This window comes from Ursus maritimus, unplaced genomic scaffold (assembly GCF_017311325.1).
Source record: "Ursus maritimus isolate PB19 unplaced genomic scaffold, ASM1731132v1 scaffold_10, whole genome shotgun sequence".
NCBI classification, from domain to species: domain Eukaryota; kingdom Metazoa; phylum Chordata; class Mammalia; order Carnivora; family Ursidae; genus Ursus; species Ursus maritimus.
Window position 1 is genome coordinate 28,571,166 of NW_024423344.1, and position 17,367 is coordinate 28,588,532.

At 36.0% G+C, this 17,367-nt stretch overlaps 1 protein-coding gene across 2 annotated transcripts in view; it reads right to left on the reverse strand.

Moving 5' to 3' along the window:
- The window catches only part of DGKH (diacylglycerol kinase eta), a 148,768-nt gene that overhangs the window by 13,145 nt on the left and 118,256 nt on the right, over nt 1-17,367 (reverse strand). For both annotated transcript variants that reach the window (XM_040623164.1, XM_040623167.1), the window contains exons 15-24: nt 16,756-17,029; nt 15,835-15,957; nt 12,276-12,407; nt 8,578-8,695; nt 7,520-7,630; nt 7,285-7,381; nt 5,118-5,225; nt 3,232-3,345; nt 2,847-2,981; nt 1,447-1,610 (exon numbers count right to left, since the gene is read on the reverse strand). In XM_040623164.1, the coding sequence (XP_040479098.1) occupies nt 1,447-1,610; nt 2,847-2,981; nt 3,232-3,345; nt 5,118-5,225; nt 7,285-7,381; nt 7,520-7,630; nt 8,578-8,695; nt 12,276-12,407; nt 15,835-15,957; nt 16,756-17,029 (1,376 nt within the window). The remainder of the gene's footprint in view (nt 1-1,446; nt 1,611-2,846; nt 2,982-3,231; nt 3,346-5,117; nt 5,226-7,284; nt 7,382-7,519; nt 7,631-8,577; nt 8,696-12,275; nt 12,408-15,834; nt 15,958-16,755; nt 17,030-17,367) is intronic.

Below are 17,367 nucleotides of genomic sequence, written 5' to 3' on the forward strand. Positions count from 1 at the left end.
TTTGGTTAGTTGACAGGAAGTTAATTTAGGAAGTATATTTGATTTCAAGGGAGATAATATAGAAAGTATATCTTGGTTTCAAGAAAATGCTGCAGTTCTATTTTTAATTTTCTGAAAAACCTCCATACTCTTTTCCATAATTTGTTAATTAGCTTGATGATGGTAATTGTTTTACAATGTACACATATATCAAATTATCATGTGTACACCTTGTATATATATATAAGTGGTTTTATTTGTCAATTATTCCTCAATAAAGCTGGAAAAGAAGCAAAAAAAAAAAAAAACCACTGTAAACTGGAGTCCACAGAAGTTGTTTATAGTACCCTAAGATGAATCTCTCTGTGGATAAGAAGCTGAGACGTACAATAATACAGTTCTTACATTTAGTTAACTACATACTCTTTCTCTTACCTTGCTTCTAAGCTACTCAGTATCTTGCAGTTATCACACTTTATTCTAATTCTGAATGTTGGTCTCCAGCAGTAGGGAGTTCATATCTTTTCTCTTATATCTCTAACATCTAGTACATTCTAGGTTTCCAACAAATATTTAAAGAGCTCGGTTTTCCTTCTTTTCTTTTTTGACATTTTTATCGGTGACCAGATGAGGTGTGGTGAGAATATAACAGCTACCATTCACAGAACTCTAAATATGCCGGACGTGATGTGCTAGTAAGCTCTTTACACGGTGGACGTGATGTGCTAGTAAGCTCTTTACACGGTGGGTCTCATTTAGCCTTCACAGTGACTTACAGAGTTAGCTCTTATTCTCTCCATTTGGTAGAGAAGATTTAAGTGAAGAGGGGATAAGAAACTTGTCCATGGTTGTCCTCCCTTCCCCCACAAAGTTTACTCCTGGTCATAGTGATTTTTATCTGTGTTATACTCCTGAAACTTATGTTTTCATCTCTTCCCTTTCTGTCTACTACAACGAATTCCTACGTGGTCTCCCAATCTCTGGACACGCCTTTGGAAACTGATTCTCAGACTTTTCCCGCTCCACTACCCCCCACCCAAATTTCCTTGGGAGCAGAGTTAATGTTTGTATTTCCTTCTACATTCCAGAAGCATTTAATTAATAATTATAAGGTAACATATACATAAGTAGTAGAGTGTAAAGACTGTGTAAAACTGGGGAAATAAGCAATAAGAGAAAGAGCACCGTGTGGTCGGGTAAGTTAGGCAAGCTCTCCACTGGGTTTCAGAAAGTCCCAGGTCTGTTCTGCAGAGAACACAGGTGTGTGTGTGTGTGTGTGTGTGTGTGTGTGTGTTGGAGAGGCATAAATGAGGCATAATGAGGCATAAATGAGGCAGCAAATGAGGAAGGAGAGTCAATGCATCTCTTTTAGATACCCCCAAACAACCGAAACTATGTAACAAAACTCAAAACAAAACTGGCCAAGACCAGGGTTCTCCTGGCCTCCAGCAAGCAGGACCACCATACCGAGTAATGAGCTCCTCTGCAGCCTGGGAGCAGAGCTGCATCTGGGACACCTCTTCTGTGGCCAAGTCAACGGCATGCTGAATGTACAAATGGGTTCGAAGAACTGGTTTACCGGAATCACACTTCTGTTTATCTTCCCAGGATTTCAGAGTGCTTTCAAAAGCCTATTTAAAATCAATATTGCAAGGAATTGTTAGTTTGGAACTCTGAGACCCCTATAAGTGTGTATTTAAATGTTACATGAATGACCTTGAAACGACCGCTTTTTTCCTAATCTAAAGTTTCATTAAAGAAATCATAAGCTACAAAAAGGATATTTTAAAGTTGTCCAGTGTTATTACAAATGAGTAATGTAATCAGTGATGAGGAGCGTATCACTGAAAAGTTTTTAAAAAGACAGCTTCAATTTAGGTTTCAATCGCACTTTATGTGTATAATAGACAAGGTGGATATTGGCAATCTTATTTGTTACAGGTGTGACGTTAATTAAAATGTAGTCTGGAAAAGGCAAAACTATGGAGGCAGGGGTTGAGGTAAGGGAGGGAGTGATGGATAGGTGAAGCACAGGAATTTTTCGGGTAGAGAAATTACCCTGTATGACACTATAATGGTGGATACAAGTGATTATATATTTCTCAAAAACCATAAAATGTACAACATGAAGAGTAAACTATGACTTTTAATTAATAATAATCAATATTGGCTCATCAATTATAATAAATGTACCACACTAATACAAGATGTTAATAATAAGGGACTGTATGTCAGTGAGGGAAGGAGGTATGTGGGAATAGAATTAAAATTCTCTATTTTCTGCTCAATTTCTCTGTAAAACTAAAAAAAATTTTAAATATATATAGTCTATTAACTTTTTTTTTTTAAGAGAGAGTACACACATGTGTGCATACGAGCCAGGGTGGGCGAAGGGGGAGAGGGAGAGAAAGAGAATCCCAAGCAGGCTCCATGCTCAGTGTGGAACGCTACGTGGGGCTCAATCTCACAACCTTGAGATCATGACCTGAGCAGAAATCAAGAGTCGGCTACTTAACCCACTGAGCCACCTAAGGGCCCCTAGTCTATTAACTTTTTAAAAAACTAAATACTTGTTCATTTTAAGGCCACATTTAAAGCCACAATGACCTAAATGTCAGATTTAAGAGACAATTTAAATATTTTTCCTCGGTTTCTATTTTTCATAACAACTTAATATTTTTTTAAAGTGGACTCCATGCCTAGCATGGAGTCCAACTCGGGGCTCCATCTCGCAACCCTGAGTTCAGGACCTGAGCTGAGATCAAGAGTCAGACATTTAACCCCCTGAGCCACCCAGGCGCCCCCACAGTTTAATATTTTTAAAAGGCTTGATAAAAAGCTAGAAGAAATATTTTTTTTTTACATACCCTGTCCCTTGTTAGCATCTGAGCTCTGTTTTTGTGCACAATTTTGATAATTCCTGGAGGCTGAACCCATGCTTCACCATCCACCTGCACTGGGACTCCCTCATCGCCAAATATGGTGATTTTTACCGTACGGCACTGAAATAAAACAAGTCATTTTTAAAGAACAAATCGTCCTGAGAAACTGACTCTCAATCTGCATTGAACCCTGACTATTAGTCCATTCAGTGGAAGGGAATGTATCTTTTTCCACTTGTCATGACACAGTAACAACTGACATGACAAGAAAGTTAGCATTTTATAGATGAGTACACAGCATAGGAGTCCTTTGGAATAGCTTCCCCAGTGGCCCCAGTCATGCGGTCAGGTTTGATCAGAGAAAACAAACCTGAGCTATTCGATGATGCTGCAGTTTAATGACCCTTGAAACTGCCATTTGCATGCTATCAAATATCGCAACGACTTCCAGGATCTTGTCATCAAATGATGGTGCAGCAAATATCTGAAAGGAAAAGCTACATTACATTTCCCCTGATGAGGTTAAGGTTTAGAAGAAGTGGCACATCAGCAACATAAACTCTGCAATACATATTAAGAAAAACTTATGAAAACAGTAAGCAGAAAAGTAAGTAAATGTTATTAGGAAACGATAATCCAAGGACAAAAAAAAAAAAAAAAAAACCACTGGAGATGATTTAACGTTAACAAACTTAATAAAAAAGGTTTAAAATCCACATGGATAAAATGCTTATGTCTCTCATAAAGCACTCTTTGAACCAGTGAACTCTTATATTTCTAAATAATCCACCTTGGTATAAAATGTATTAAGTATCTGCTCACACGTAACTCAAATGTCTCGATAAAATGGTGCATGTGATTTTAGGAACCTAAAATACTCAGTTCCCTTGGTACGTTCTAAGGGAAATCTTTCAATGTGTTACAAGCAATATGTATGTATAATGTGCTTTATTTCTTAATACAACAACTTTTTAGGGCATTTGAGAAGATGGAAACGGACACCACAGAGAATAAAAATCATGCAAGCTTCCTTTTGATGTTAAATGTGTTTTCACAAAATTAATTTAATCAAACAAATTAAATTCTGGTTTTATTACTTTATTCCTTTTATTCTTTTTGACTATATGATGAACAATTATGCCTCTGAAAAAAAGTATTCGGTATCGAGTACTATGCGAATTAAAACTTTGATTGAAAGTTTCATTGAACATATCAGGACAAGAATTTGCAAACATTGATGATTTCTTATCATTTCTGTTAGCAGAGTGCCTGGTTTTAAATCCTGTCTCTGCTACTTCCTGTGTCAACTTAGTGTCAGTTTCTTCATTGGTAAAATTTAGATAAAAATTGTGGTTGTTAAAAATGCATGTGAAGTTCTGAGAACACTATCTGATTACCTAGTAGGTGTTGTTAGCTTTATTTATCTTTATCTCACGGATTTCTTCCCTTTAAAATATTAAGAGTAGTTATAGGCTGACAAAAAATTAACAGCTAATACAAGTTTTATAGTTCAGTAAGATGGGGATATAGTCATAGAACGAAAATTACGAATATATTCCCATTTATTTTATACATTGATTCCCGTCAGCTCATTCAAGACCTGAAAAAATGGGTCAGTGGGAACTCTCATATTATAAGCCTCAAATAAAAGGGGCTATCATTCCATACATGTGATTCTTCAAAGACTATGATAATCCCTTTTTTATTGTTATGTATATCTTAATAATTGTTTCTTCTTTCATTTTATTATTTTTAAAACATTTATTACATTTATTACATTTGCTAGGTTGTATTTTTTCTTTTTTAGACTTTCCTGTCTAAACGTAGCCCTAAATTTCAAAGGCCAAATGAGCCCTCTTAACATTTCTAAAAATAAAATAATAAGAGACACATAAATTTAGAAAGTTAAAAAGTACAAAAGTATTTTGGTAAGCAGGATAATGTCCACCTTCCCACCCCCAAAATGTCCATGTTCTAATCTCCTGAGGCTGTGAATGTTACTTTACATGGCAAACAGATTTTGCAGGTGTGATTACAGGAAGGACCTTGAGGAGGAGAGACTATCCTGGATGATGGAATGGGCCCAGTGTAACCACAAAAGTCATCGAAAGTGGAAGAGAAGGGCAGTGGGTGAGATCAGAATGATGCAATGTGAGATTCAGGCTGCTTTTGTTGGCTCTGGAGATGGAGGAAGGGGCCCCAGGCCAAGGAATGTGGGTAGTCCCTAGCATCTGCAAGGCGCAAGAAAATACTTACATCATCCTCTTTAGTTCCACCCCAAAAGTTAGTGCCTCCCGCATAGCTGGGAATGTTCAACACTGCTATTCCTTGAAGACTGGGGAGAGGAATATACTGCCCATCGCACTGTAAAGTAAAAAGCTTAAAGGTTAGATAAAAAGAGCAGAACTGCTTGTTGGGAAGCCACTGGAATACCAAAGACAAAGGACGATGGAGGGAAGTGTATTGGTAATGTTTGCTTCTCCTGTAAATGTATTCCTACTCACTACCTTTATCTTTTTTTTTAATTAAAAAAATTTAAAGTGTATATTCCTATGGCAGAAGTTGTTCTAGAAAACCAACTTAAAATAATGTTCTACCTCTTCTTTCTGTCAAAATCAGAGAGTACTTTTCTGAAGTTTTTTTTTTCAGATCACTTACGATATTCTCACTTACATTATGGTCACCTTTGTGCTTATGTTGAGTGTCCTTTTGAAAGCAGGTTCAGTGAGGGCTTCTGGGTCCTGACCACCTTATCTAGCCCCTCTCTCAACTGCTGGTACCGTCCTCCTGCTCTGTAACTAACTGGTGGCTGGCCAAACTCAAAGCTGAGGCTCTCAAGTAGTCAGAACCAAAACCAAGGAAAGAAAAACCACGTATGTTGGGAATTATCTTATATTCTGTGTCTTCTAATCAATCACTTAAATGAAAATTAAAATTACCACTTAAAAAGGGAAAAAGTATCCTCTGGCTGGTGAGTAATTATACATGACGCGTAAGTAAATTCTTACTGAATAGAAGGTGTAATCCTTCATTTTAAAAGAGAAGAGCTTGCAGATGTCATACTTACAATAGATGCTATAGTTTCCTTAACTCTTACAATAAAAAGTAATTAACATAACTTTATAAAACTTGCATTTTAATGCCCGATCAAAATGATCGCCAATCTTTAGAACAAATGAAAATCCAGTTTCAATCCATTTTTCAACCATTTTAAATAGCTGAGAATATTTTATACTTGATTGTACTCCTTTGTGCGTTTTTTACATATTCTTTTCTTTTTCATAAAAATACATTCAAAGGTCTATACTCTATTTCAGCACCTAGGGCCATTCCTGGCACACAGCTAGTGCTCAATGTGTATTGGTTAAAATGAACAAACATTAAGTATTGAGTAGAATAAGAAACTTTTTCTGAATCCAATAAATTGAACAGGTATCCTTGTGTGCTTTAGAACAAGCTGTTTAAATCCTATAACTAACTTAAAGGAAATGGAAAAATTGCCAGTAACATCCATCTTAATTTCACAGCGACCATAAAGCAAACCAGGTGATCGTGTGGTTGTGCTCTACTGGAAGGTATAGTGAGTTCATCTTTACTAGGACATTTAGTTGATAATGAAGGAGCCAGGCACTTCTGTAGTCCACATTCCGGTGTTAAGATAACACCTAAAATAATAATGCTCTGTTTAATGTAATGAGCTATAGACTTAAGATTTGCACACTTTTCTGTCCATAGGCTATACCTTCATTAAAAATATCTGGTCATTATAAGATATCTAGGTAGGAAAGACATGTCTATCAGCATAAACTGTGCATCCTGGACCAAGGGTGAAAGAAAATAAAATTCACAGAAGTTGGTAGACTTTTCAGAGCCATGTCCCCAATCTTCTTTTTCCTGTTAGTGAAGGAGATGAGGTAACTTTTGCTGTCCTTAATTTCCGCTTTAAATTAGGAAAAACCACTAAAAAATTTAAATGCTCAAAATCTCTTTTTATTTTACTCTTGTTAGAAATAATTGGAACAAATATACATTTAAATTAAAAGGGCTGATTTACTCTGAATGTTTTTTGAGGGATTTGTGAAATGACAGGCATTATAGAACTGGGTCAGCACTTGTAAACTTAAATGAGAAAATCTGGGAGAATTCGTCAGAGATGCTTTCCCAGAAATGCCCTCCCATTGCTCCACCTTCTCACGGGGCACCAGGACTCCGCAGACCCATCTACATTTCAGGAGCTAATGATAATGATACTTAGGTGTGTCATTCACATCCGGCGTCTATACCTCCGTTAGTATAAAGTTATCATCACCCCCACTGAGTGTTTAAACGCCTGGAGGGGCACTGAGGCCAAATTAGCTCCGCAAATGTCATTATTTTTCCAGGTAAGATAATCTGAGCTATCTTTACTTCAAGATGAACTTACTTCAAGTTGAACCCTCTGTTCTAAATTCTTATACGACCTCTGTAGTAACTCCCGGGTTCCAAGGACTCCATACCACATCAAGTTTTTAGTTCGGCTCCTGAAATAAATATTGGCAGACAGTTCAATAGCTATTATTGATTTACTCTTTCAAGGCAGAGTGAGCAGAAGAGCTAATAAATGAAATTAAAGTGAAATTACCTTTATGTAATAACATTATTACTATTACCAAAATTACCTGCATTTTTCAGGGTGTTCCTCTCTCTTATTATTAAATTCTAATGAAATTTTTGCATCTAATCCAATCCCAAAGTAATTGTTCATGACACATTTTTCTGAATATCCGTCTCTGTGATAATAAGGAAAAGCATATAAAAGTCAACTTCAGATTCATAACAACAATAACCATTTGCACACAAAATAGCACTTAAAAGCATTTAAGCTTCCATGCCTTATAGATGTGAGTAGAACTGCCACATGCACAAGTCCAGTACATATATGTCATTTTTGGTACATGTGATATAAAGGGATAGTGAGCAAGGCAAAGAAGAGACAGAGTCATGGTCAGGCTTTTCTATTAATTGTAATAAAACCTTAGTTCTGCTTCCTACGTAAGCCCCTCACCAAACACAGAAGCGGGAGGGCCTTGCAGTCAGGTGTACTGTACTCTTATCAATGGACAAATATTTACTGAGCAGTCAAATGACTAGGTCCAGTCCACTCTTCTGGGTGTTTTGGAAAGTACAAGGAAGTTTAAGGAAGGTATGGTCTTTGAGGAGTATCATTAAAGAAATGAGCTATAACGAAATCAAAATTAAATATGGAAGTAAAAGTTCATATTGAAGTGCCAAAAAAAATTGTAGTTTTAAGAAGGGAAGAGATCAATGTAGGCCAGAAGCTTCCTGAAATAAATAAACCTAGAAGCTGGATGGGGAAAGATGAGAGATTTGGCAAGACTAAGGAGAAAGGAGGAAAAAAGAAATAGCAAAAATATGGTTGTAAAGGTGCTGATGAATACAGTATTCTAGGGGAAAGTGAACACAGCTGTGCCTCGTTTTGCCATAGGGCTGTTATCAGAGACAACGGGCCGGACAGAACCTACCTCAGGAACAGATCATGAAAACCACTGTGTTTCGAATGCACCAATGTACTCATCATTACCAACTTTTGGAATTTTCTGATGACCCTTTCTGTATGGGGAGCCAAATTTCTTGTAATGCATTGACAACGTTATCATTAGTATAACGTAGAAACAAGAAAAGCCAAAACAAGACATTTACAAAAGTATTTTCTTACACTGAATCTGGATCTGGGTCGATAAATGGCGTTGCACCAAAAGGATCAATATTTGCTAGTAACATTTTGTTGATTATAGAACTCCCAGCAATTGAGGCAGCTAGTCCTGCTCTTAAACCTGCCCAGAAAAATAAATACATATTGGATCACATGCTAAGAAAAAAGACAGAGGAAAGAGCCCTTGCATTGTTTTCAGGCTGAATCTCAGGCACCTTGCCCCCAAAGCATGGTTTTCAGTGTCCGCTCTTCTCATTAGTGGAAACTAAGAACTATGACATTGGTATTTACAAGATTTTTGAGCCTTCTTAGGATCTATACATCATAACAATGCAGCAGGTGAAGACCCAAATAAGGGTCTCTGTGACAGTTTCCCATTTACCATTCTAGTGATTCTGTAACTTCAGCAAATAAATATTACTTCCTTTGTTGTGGCAAATAAGGTGGTAGTCCGCAACGAATTTACAATAAAGCCTGAATTACCAAGAACGTCATAGAGTTAGCACTTCCATACTCTCAAAGCATAGATAATAATACTCAATTTAAAATATTAACAGAGGGGCACCTGGGTGGCTCAGTCAGTTAAGCCACTAACCTTCTTTCTTTCCGTATGGATTTGACTATTCTGGACATTTCGTATAAATGTAATCACTTCATGTGTGGCTTTTTGTGTCAAGCTTCCTTCACTTGGCATAACATGTTAGGAGGTAATTATGTTGTGGCATTTATCAGGGCTTTGTTCTTTTTAAAAGCTGAATAATAGTCCACTGTATGGATATTCACATTTTGTTTCTCCATTCATCAACTGATGATTACTTGGGTTGTTTCTTCTATTTGGCTATTATGACTAATGTTGCTATAAACAGTCACAGGCAAGTTATTGTGTAGACATATATTTTTAATTCTCGTGGGTGTATAACTAGGAGTTGGTTTCCGGGTGATACGCTAACTCTGTGTTTAATTCTTTGAGGAACTGCCAAACTGTTTTTCCAAATGGCTGTACCATTTCATATTCTAACCAGCAATGTATGAAAGTTCCAATTTTTCCAAGTCCTTGCCAATAGTTGTTATTACCCGTCCTTTTTGATCACAGCCATCCCAGGAAGGTAAAGTGGCATCTCATTGTAGTTTTGATTTGCATTACCCTGATGACTAATAATGGTGAAAACCTTTTCGTATGCATCTTGGCCATTTGTGTATCTCTTTGTAAAAGTGTCTACTCAGATCCTTTGCCAATTTTTAAATTGAGGTATTTGTCTTTTCATTGTTGAATTTTAAGAGTTCTTTATACATTCTGAATACTAGTCCCTTATCAGGTATGCCATTTACAACTATTTTCTCCTGTCCTATGGATTGTCTTCTTCCTTCCTTCTTCCTTCCTTCCTTCCTTCCTTCCTTCCTTCCTTCCTTCCTTCCTCCATTCATTTGTTCTTTTTGATTTATGAGAGAAAATAGTTTTTGTTTTTTTATAGTTTTTGTTTGCTTGTTCGTTTTTAGAGGGAGAGCGTGTGCACAGTGGGGAGGAGCAGAGGGAGAAGGAGAGAAGAGAGAGCCCATGCTGGGTGTGGAGGCCAATGCAGGGCTCAATCTCACAACACTGAGATCATGACCTAAGCTGAAATTGAGAGTCGGACACCTAACCGAATGACGTACCCAGGCACCCCGAGAGAACAACAATTTATGGGAAGCCACAACAACCCAGAATTTGCAAAAACTAAAAGTAAATGTACCATTTTGATGATGGCAGATTATCAGTTGATCAGACCAACTACCCTCCTCACTATGAGGGCAAATACAAAAGCTGAGCAAAATGTAAAATGAATTCATTTGAAGATCATTAGGAGGTAGACCAATGATGAAGGCTTACCACCCAACCATGAGAAAAGGAAAATAACTTAGTCAGGTGAGCCCAGGACTTAGGGATAGATTTTTTTGTTGTTTTGTTTTGTTTCCTTTTGTTTTGTTTTTACTTTTTACTTTATTTTACTGTGAACACTTAAGAACACTTAACATGAGATCTATCCTCTTAACAAATTTTTAAGTGTACAAGGCAGTATTTTTAACTACAGGTACAATGTTGGACACAGCAGATCTCTAGAACTTATTTACCTTCCTTAACTGAAACTTTATGCATGCTGGCCTGTTCTTTGTAGGAAGTTTTGTTGTAGGTCTAGCTGGATTTCCTATTCTTGAATCAGTTTCGGTAGTTAGCACGTCTCCAGGAGTTGGTCCACTTCACTGAAGTTATCTCATTTGCTGGCGTGTAATAGCTTTCCCTTATGATCCTTTCTATTTCTGTAAGGTTGTTAGTGATGTCTCTCCTCTATCATTCCTGATTTCAGTAATTCAAATCTTCTCTTCTATTTCCTTGGTCACTGTAGCAAAGGCTTGTCAGTTTGTTAAACTTCACAGAATCAACTTTGGTTTCATTGATTTTCAGTATTGACTTCTATTCTCTATGTCATTTATTTCCACACCAATCCGTATTATTTCCTTCCTGCTGATTGCTTTGGGTTTGTTTGCTCTTCTTTTTCCAGTTTATTAAGGTGGAGAGTTAGGTTTTGAGATCTTTCTACCTTTTTAATATAGGCATTTCCAGCTATAAATTTCACTCTAAGCACTTCTTTAGCTGCATCGAGAAGTTCTGGTGTGGTGTATTTTTGTTCTCATTCGTATCAAAGGATTTAAATTTTTCCCTTGTGATTTTTTTTTCTTTGACCCACATATTTCCACATATTTTTACATTTCCAAAATATCCTTCTGTTATGGATTTCCAAATTCATTCCACTGTGGTCAGAGATCATCCTTTGTATAATTTCAATCCTTTTAAATTCACTGAGAATTGTTTTATGGCGTAATATATGATCTATCCTGGAAAACGTTGCATGTGCTTTAGACAAGAATGTATATTCTGCTGTGGAGTGTTAGGTGGAGTGTTCTGTAGACGCCTGTTAGGTCTGCTTGTTTTATATGTTTTTCAAACCTACTATTTCCTTGTTGTTCCATCCACTATCGAAAGTGTGATAATAGTCTCCAACTATTATTATTATTACTGAATTGTGATTCACCTTTATAAAGAGCTTGTAAGACAGACTGATTTTCAGATTGATTTGGGATCCAAACGACTCTGGAATAAATCTAGAGAGTTTTCACTAAGTCAAACAGATCAGAGGCATCTACATTTTTTCCTCCCCTGCTGCACATATTCTTTGCTTTCCAAGAGTAGTAACCCAAACCCAAGGTCAATCCATCTCATCAGAGCTGGAATAGATGCCTCTGATGTTCCAAAAGGAAGCAACATACTAGTCTAAAAATGACGGAGAGACTCATGGCTTACCACTAAGAGGACAGCCGTGGAGATACTTAACAGGTAGTAGAATGTACGATCAGATTTACCCTGGGTGCTTAATAAATGCAGATTCCTGGGCTGTATTCTAGTACAACTCAATTAAAATTTCTCAGGGCAGGGCCCCTAAACATGTATTTTAGTACTTCATAAGCAATTCTTACACACACACACACACACACACACACACACAGAAGTCCAAGGATCTGGAGTCTGGTTGGTAAGAGTGACAAGAACATATTCCCAATGTGACATTTATCTCTAAGAACATATTTCTATAGTGCATGGAAATGAGTACTTAATACATTTTCACAGACATACTTAAAAATACTCCATGTTTCAGAATATATACTACCTGGGCAGATTATTCTAGTGTTGAGCACAGGGAGGTTTTCTTTGCTGGCTGCCACAGCTGGACCGGAGCCAGAGTCCGTCTGGGAACGATTTGCCCGGCCATCTGGAGACCGAGGTGCAGGTGCAGTTTTAACTGTTGGCCCAAAGTACCGATTATAAAAAGAGGTAATGATAAAGTTATAAAAATAAGCAAGCCCTGATAAATTCAGGACGTAAAATAATTTAATGCATATTTAAATCAACTAGCAGAACTGAAAATACTACATTGTGTTTACCTGTTCTTTTACCATCGTTTCACTTCTTTGAGATTTATCGTATGGAGGGATTCGGCCACTGGTAGAGGTCCTGATAGCTCATTTCAAACCGAAGGAGATTAGTAGAAAATACAGGCCTTCCATAATTACAGGTCAGTAATACTCATAATTTGGATGTGGCCAACCCATATTTAAAGACAAAAAGAAATTTTGAAGCCTGATGACTTTTGAAAACGGTACATATGTGTTATCATGTTTACTACCAGTGTAATCTTTTTGTCATAAATGTTGAGTGAATGATCAAATTTAATTAATGGAATTCCCAGAGCTAATATGTGAAACATGAGTTAACATTGTCTGCCACACATGAAAGGAAAAATGGTTTTTTTTTTCCCAAATGAAACCAATATACATTTCCTGTACATCTCAATTAACTATATATTCAAAACAAAAATGTGCACAAAACAGATCTATCATATTCTTTTAAATGTTCAATACATTAAAAAAATTATTCCAAAACAGAATTACTCTCAAAGTCAACAAAAAAAGAGATTTAAATCTGTCTAAACTAGGGCAATTTAATAGACAGCAAATAGTATCTTTAACTAATTTAGGAGCTATTGGCAGGTGTTTAAAAAAAACATTATTCCTCAAACTCAATTTAAAAATACTCGAAAATTTAATTATCTTTACTCTCCCTAAGACTAATTACAAACTAACCATATTAATCTTACATTCCCTTCTCTTTCTTCAAAAACAGTCCAGTTGCACTAAAGAAAAGTAGCAGACAGCCACTTTTTTTTTTTCTTGACAGATGTGAGACCTGGAGCTAATTTCTAATAAAAGCAACCTTTTGATATTCATCTCTGATAAAAACCAGAGAGCGTCCTAGTGACTAAGATTGATGTAACACTGCAGGTAACTAAATTAATGTTTCATGGTGGTTCTTAAACATAACGTCTCATTGATCATATTAATACACTGTGTTGTACATCTCAGGCATATGAATTATTGCATAATTTAATAATGTAATGAATGCTCTTCAAAAAGTAACGATTATTTAATACAGAAATACTTCTATTACTACTGATTCCCACTAAATCGGATTACTAGCTAGGAAATAAGATCAAATATTGCAACATTAAGGTAAAAAATGTTGCAATATGTGTAAGTTTATATCTATTTCAATATCAATATCTATAGCTGCATACCTTTATTTTTTAGTTTTCTTTGCAGAATACAATGGAAATGTTTGGTTCATGAGACTATAGTAAGATGGGATGGCAGCTGGTTGGAAAACCATTAGCAGTGAGTGCTGGAAAACCAATCCTCCAAAGAAAGCATTCCTTATCTTAAGGGAAATGATCAAGCAGCATACTGTCAGAATGCCACTGTCAGCCCTACTTAAGTCAGCTTTATTAACGGATGAAGACATACAAGTCCTGCTTATTAAACTCTAGATGAAGTAAATTTGAGGTGATACAATCAAGCTTCAAAGGATTTTGAGAGGATGCAATGAGAGATCCAAATCAAAAAGATGAAAGTTCATAGGGATGAGCATGTATCACTCTAATTAGGTTTAAAAAATCACTTGCACAAAACAGGAGGGGACCAGGTTTACAGAGTATCACAAAATAATACTTCATGCCAAGAAGAAATCCTGCGTTGTCCTTATAAAATAAAAAAATGTCCAGAACGAGTAGTGTCTGGCTATCAGTGTGTGTTATACTACAGAAATATCAGGAGGACTGAGCTCGAAATAGGGCATCATATTGACCAGTTGAGTGCAACCAGAAAAACTAAAACGTTTGAAATCAAGTTACAAATTGGTAAAGGAATTTAGGAGATAATGTGGAAAAGAAGACAGAAGGTGCGGGAAGAGGACATGATGCCACGGAAGCTGTTTTCAGCACGATTTAGGGGCTGCCACCTGGTGGAGTTATCTGCAATACCGTGAAGAAACATATGAACTTGCTTTGAAGCGACCCATAAAGCATCACACAAATGTCATCCACACCAATGCTACTGTTAACATTATCCTACAGAAAACTTTATTAATGAGTGTGCTCGTGGGTAGAAATTTAAGGAAGAAAATATAAAGCTGAGTATAAAGAAAAACTTCCTAACAATTAAAAGCTGATCTTAAGACTTCGATGTAGTGCCAGGGAGTGAGGGGCGGGTGCCTGGCTGGTTCAGTCCGCAGAGCTTGGGACGCTTCACCCTGGGTTTGTGAGTTCCAGCTCCATGCTGGATGCAGAGATTACTTAAAAACATGAAATATTTAAAACGAACTAAAAAAAGAAAGTGAGAGGTCCAAAGGCTCAATGGCCATACAAAATATGCCCGCATTGGATTATATGCTGCAACAGGGACCTTTAAGGTCTACAGGGTGTAAGGTTATAGAGTTGAGTTGTGTGCTGGAATAGGTACATCAAGTCTGAAAGGACTAAGGGTGTAGACTATGTATGCATTGGTTGTATTCTCCATGTTACAAATGAGGAAACTGCCCAGAAATTAAGCAATCCGCCCAAGCGTATATGTAATGAAAGTAAAGCAAAAACTGAACAATTACAGTTCTGATTTAATAGTGTTGACTTTTCATTAGTATCATGGAATTATTTTCATATTGTCTTCTCAGCTTCATTAATACTTTAATTTCTGCTTTGCTTTATTCTAGTAAATAATTATTCCCTTATACAATCTGAAATATTAAAAGTATAAATTCATCTTCAAACTTAAAAGGTAGAGGAATAATTAATATTCTTCAAGTGACTACATATTAATTTCCCAGCAAACATAATTTCAGTAGAGACAGGGCTGTAATTAGATGTCCAGTGATTCTGAAGATTAATTCAGCAGTAAGAGTTAGCAAACTGTCCAGGCTGATCAACGGAATTCAGGGGACTGCTCAATTATGTAAATGGCAAACTTTGTGCACGTGTGACATGCAGTTTTCACATGATTCTCAAAGGCATTTCTGGCCTAAAAGCAGGTTAAAATCTGCTGATTTAGGTGTTTCTTTCCTTTTTCCTCAGGAAAATTAAGGTATTTAGCCATGTTTGGTTCCATAAGCCTTAGTTTGTTATGATAATCTCCAGACGATACGATAACAAGGGATGTGGAGTACTTGACAATCATCTAAATGTTATCGTTATTATTTTAGTATTCATGAAGAGCTAAGTTTTAACTTCTGAAAAGCCTTGTTAAAAATAAAAATGCAAAGTTTATTTCAAACTGAGAAGTCTTTTGAAAACGAAAAGCAGACTGGTAATCTATTTAATTCCAGAATAATTATAGCTTTCTTACCAGTTAATGACTCTTTTGCATCATCATCTTTAGATTCCTCCTTAGATTCATCTGTTTCTGTGCTATCATTATCGAATGATTGGTTAACTGGTTCACAGGGATGAACACTCTGGTCATCCATAACTTTAGGTAGTAAGCAGAGAAACATGTTCGGACAAGTAAAAATAAAATCCATAAATATTAATATATGCTTAAAAAGGAAAATGAAACATAAAGCAAAAAACTCCATATTCACAAATAAACACTAGCTGGTAATAAGTTTGGGGGTGATGTCTATAAGTATTAGAGATTATAAAACTAAATATTAAAATTATAAAAATTATATTTTTATCAGAAGGAAAAAAGAATTCGAGAATGATCTCCAAGTCCAACTACAAGTTACAACCTGTAAAGTGTTTTCAAATATTAATTTTTTATATTAAAGTTAACTTTAGTCCACTGCTAAAATTCTAAGAGAAGTATATACATTATATTTATACAAAAAATTAAAATATAGGCAGAACCTTTATAGACTCTTTAAAATGCAACATAAACATTTAAGAAATGAATTTAAGAAAGTATTTTCGAAGTAGTTTACAGGTTTGATTTTCTTTAAGAACTCAACAGATTCCAATTAGGTAAAAGATATTTAAAATTTTAGAATTGTTACTTAAAGTAATTTTCAATGTTTCCAGTGTATTTTTACCTTTGAGATGTTATTTTATGTATCATTAATATGGTGATCCTCACATTAATATCATATGCGGATCCTACTAAAACAATAAATAGGACTTGGTATAAATTTCGTTCTACTGGCCTTATCTTCTGCCCTGCCTGAAAATTTTTCATATATGTACAGTCTGACCAATATGAAAATTCCACTGTGTTTACAAGATAGGGATGCGGCTACTTTCTTCAAAAGCTAATTCTGTTCATGTGTACCTTTGCCGGCTTCTTCAATGACTTGTCTCACTGCTTTCTTTAAACTGTTTGCCCGCAACATTATTTCCTTTGGTTTGACAGCTTTCTGGGAGGGAGGTTTTGCAGGGTCATCCGTGAGCTGTTCCTTGCTTTCACACAAGGATTCTTCACTGGAAGATTCCACGGTATCTTCTTCTACAATGAGAGAGCGGATGCCTGGGAGAACGGGGGCAGCCTGGGAATCTGCGTGCAAAGCTTGAAGTAGTTGTTCAAGCTTTTCATTTAGGACCGAACACTAAGAAAACAAAAATACAGCAATGAATCTCCATTGGGTGGAAATGGAAAAGGACAATATGAGCGAATCACTTCTGATTTTAGAGGAAAGATGCCTATATTAATATTTACCAATTAACTGGCTATCCATTATAAATTATACTTTAGATAGCTTATAGACTAAATAATTTATCATTTTTAAAAAAGCACAATTACGTAAATTTTTATGTGTACTTCCAGAATATTCCAACTCTACCATCTTTCTATAATTATTTTTCCTTAAAAGAAAATCTCTATCATCTTTATATAGGTATTTTTCCTTAAAAGAAAAGAACAAACACTTCACTTCAAAGTGACACA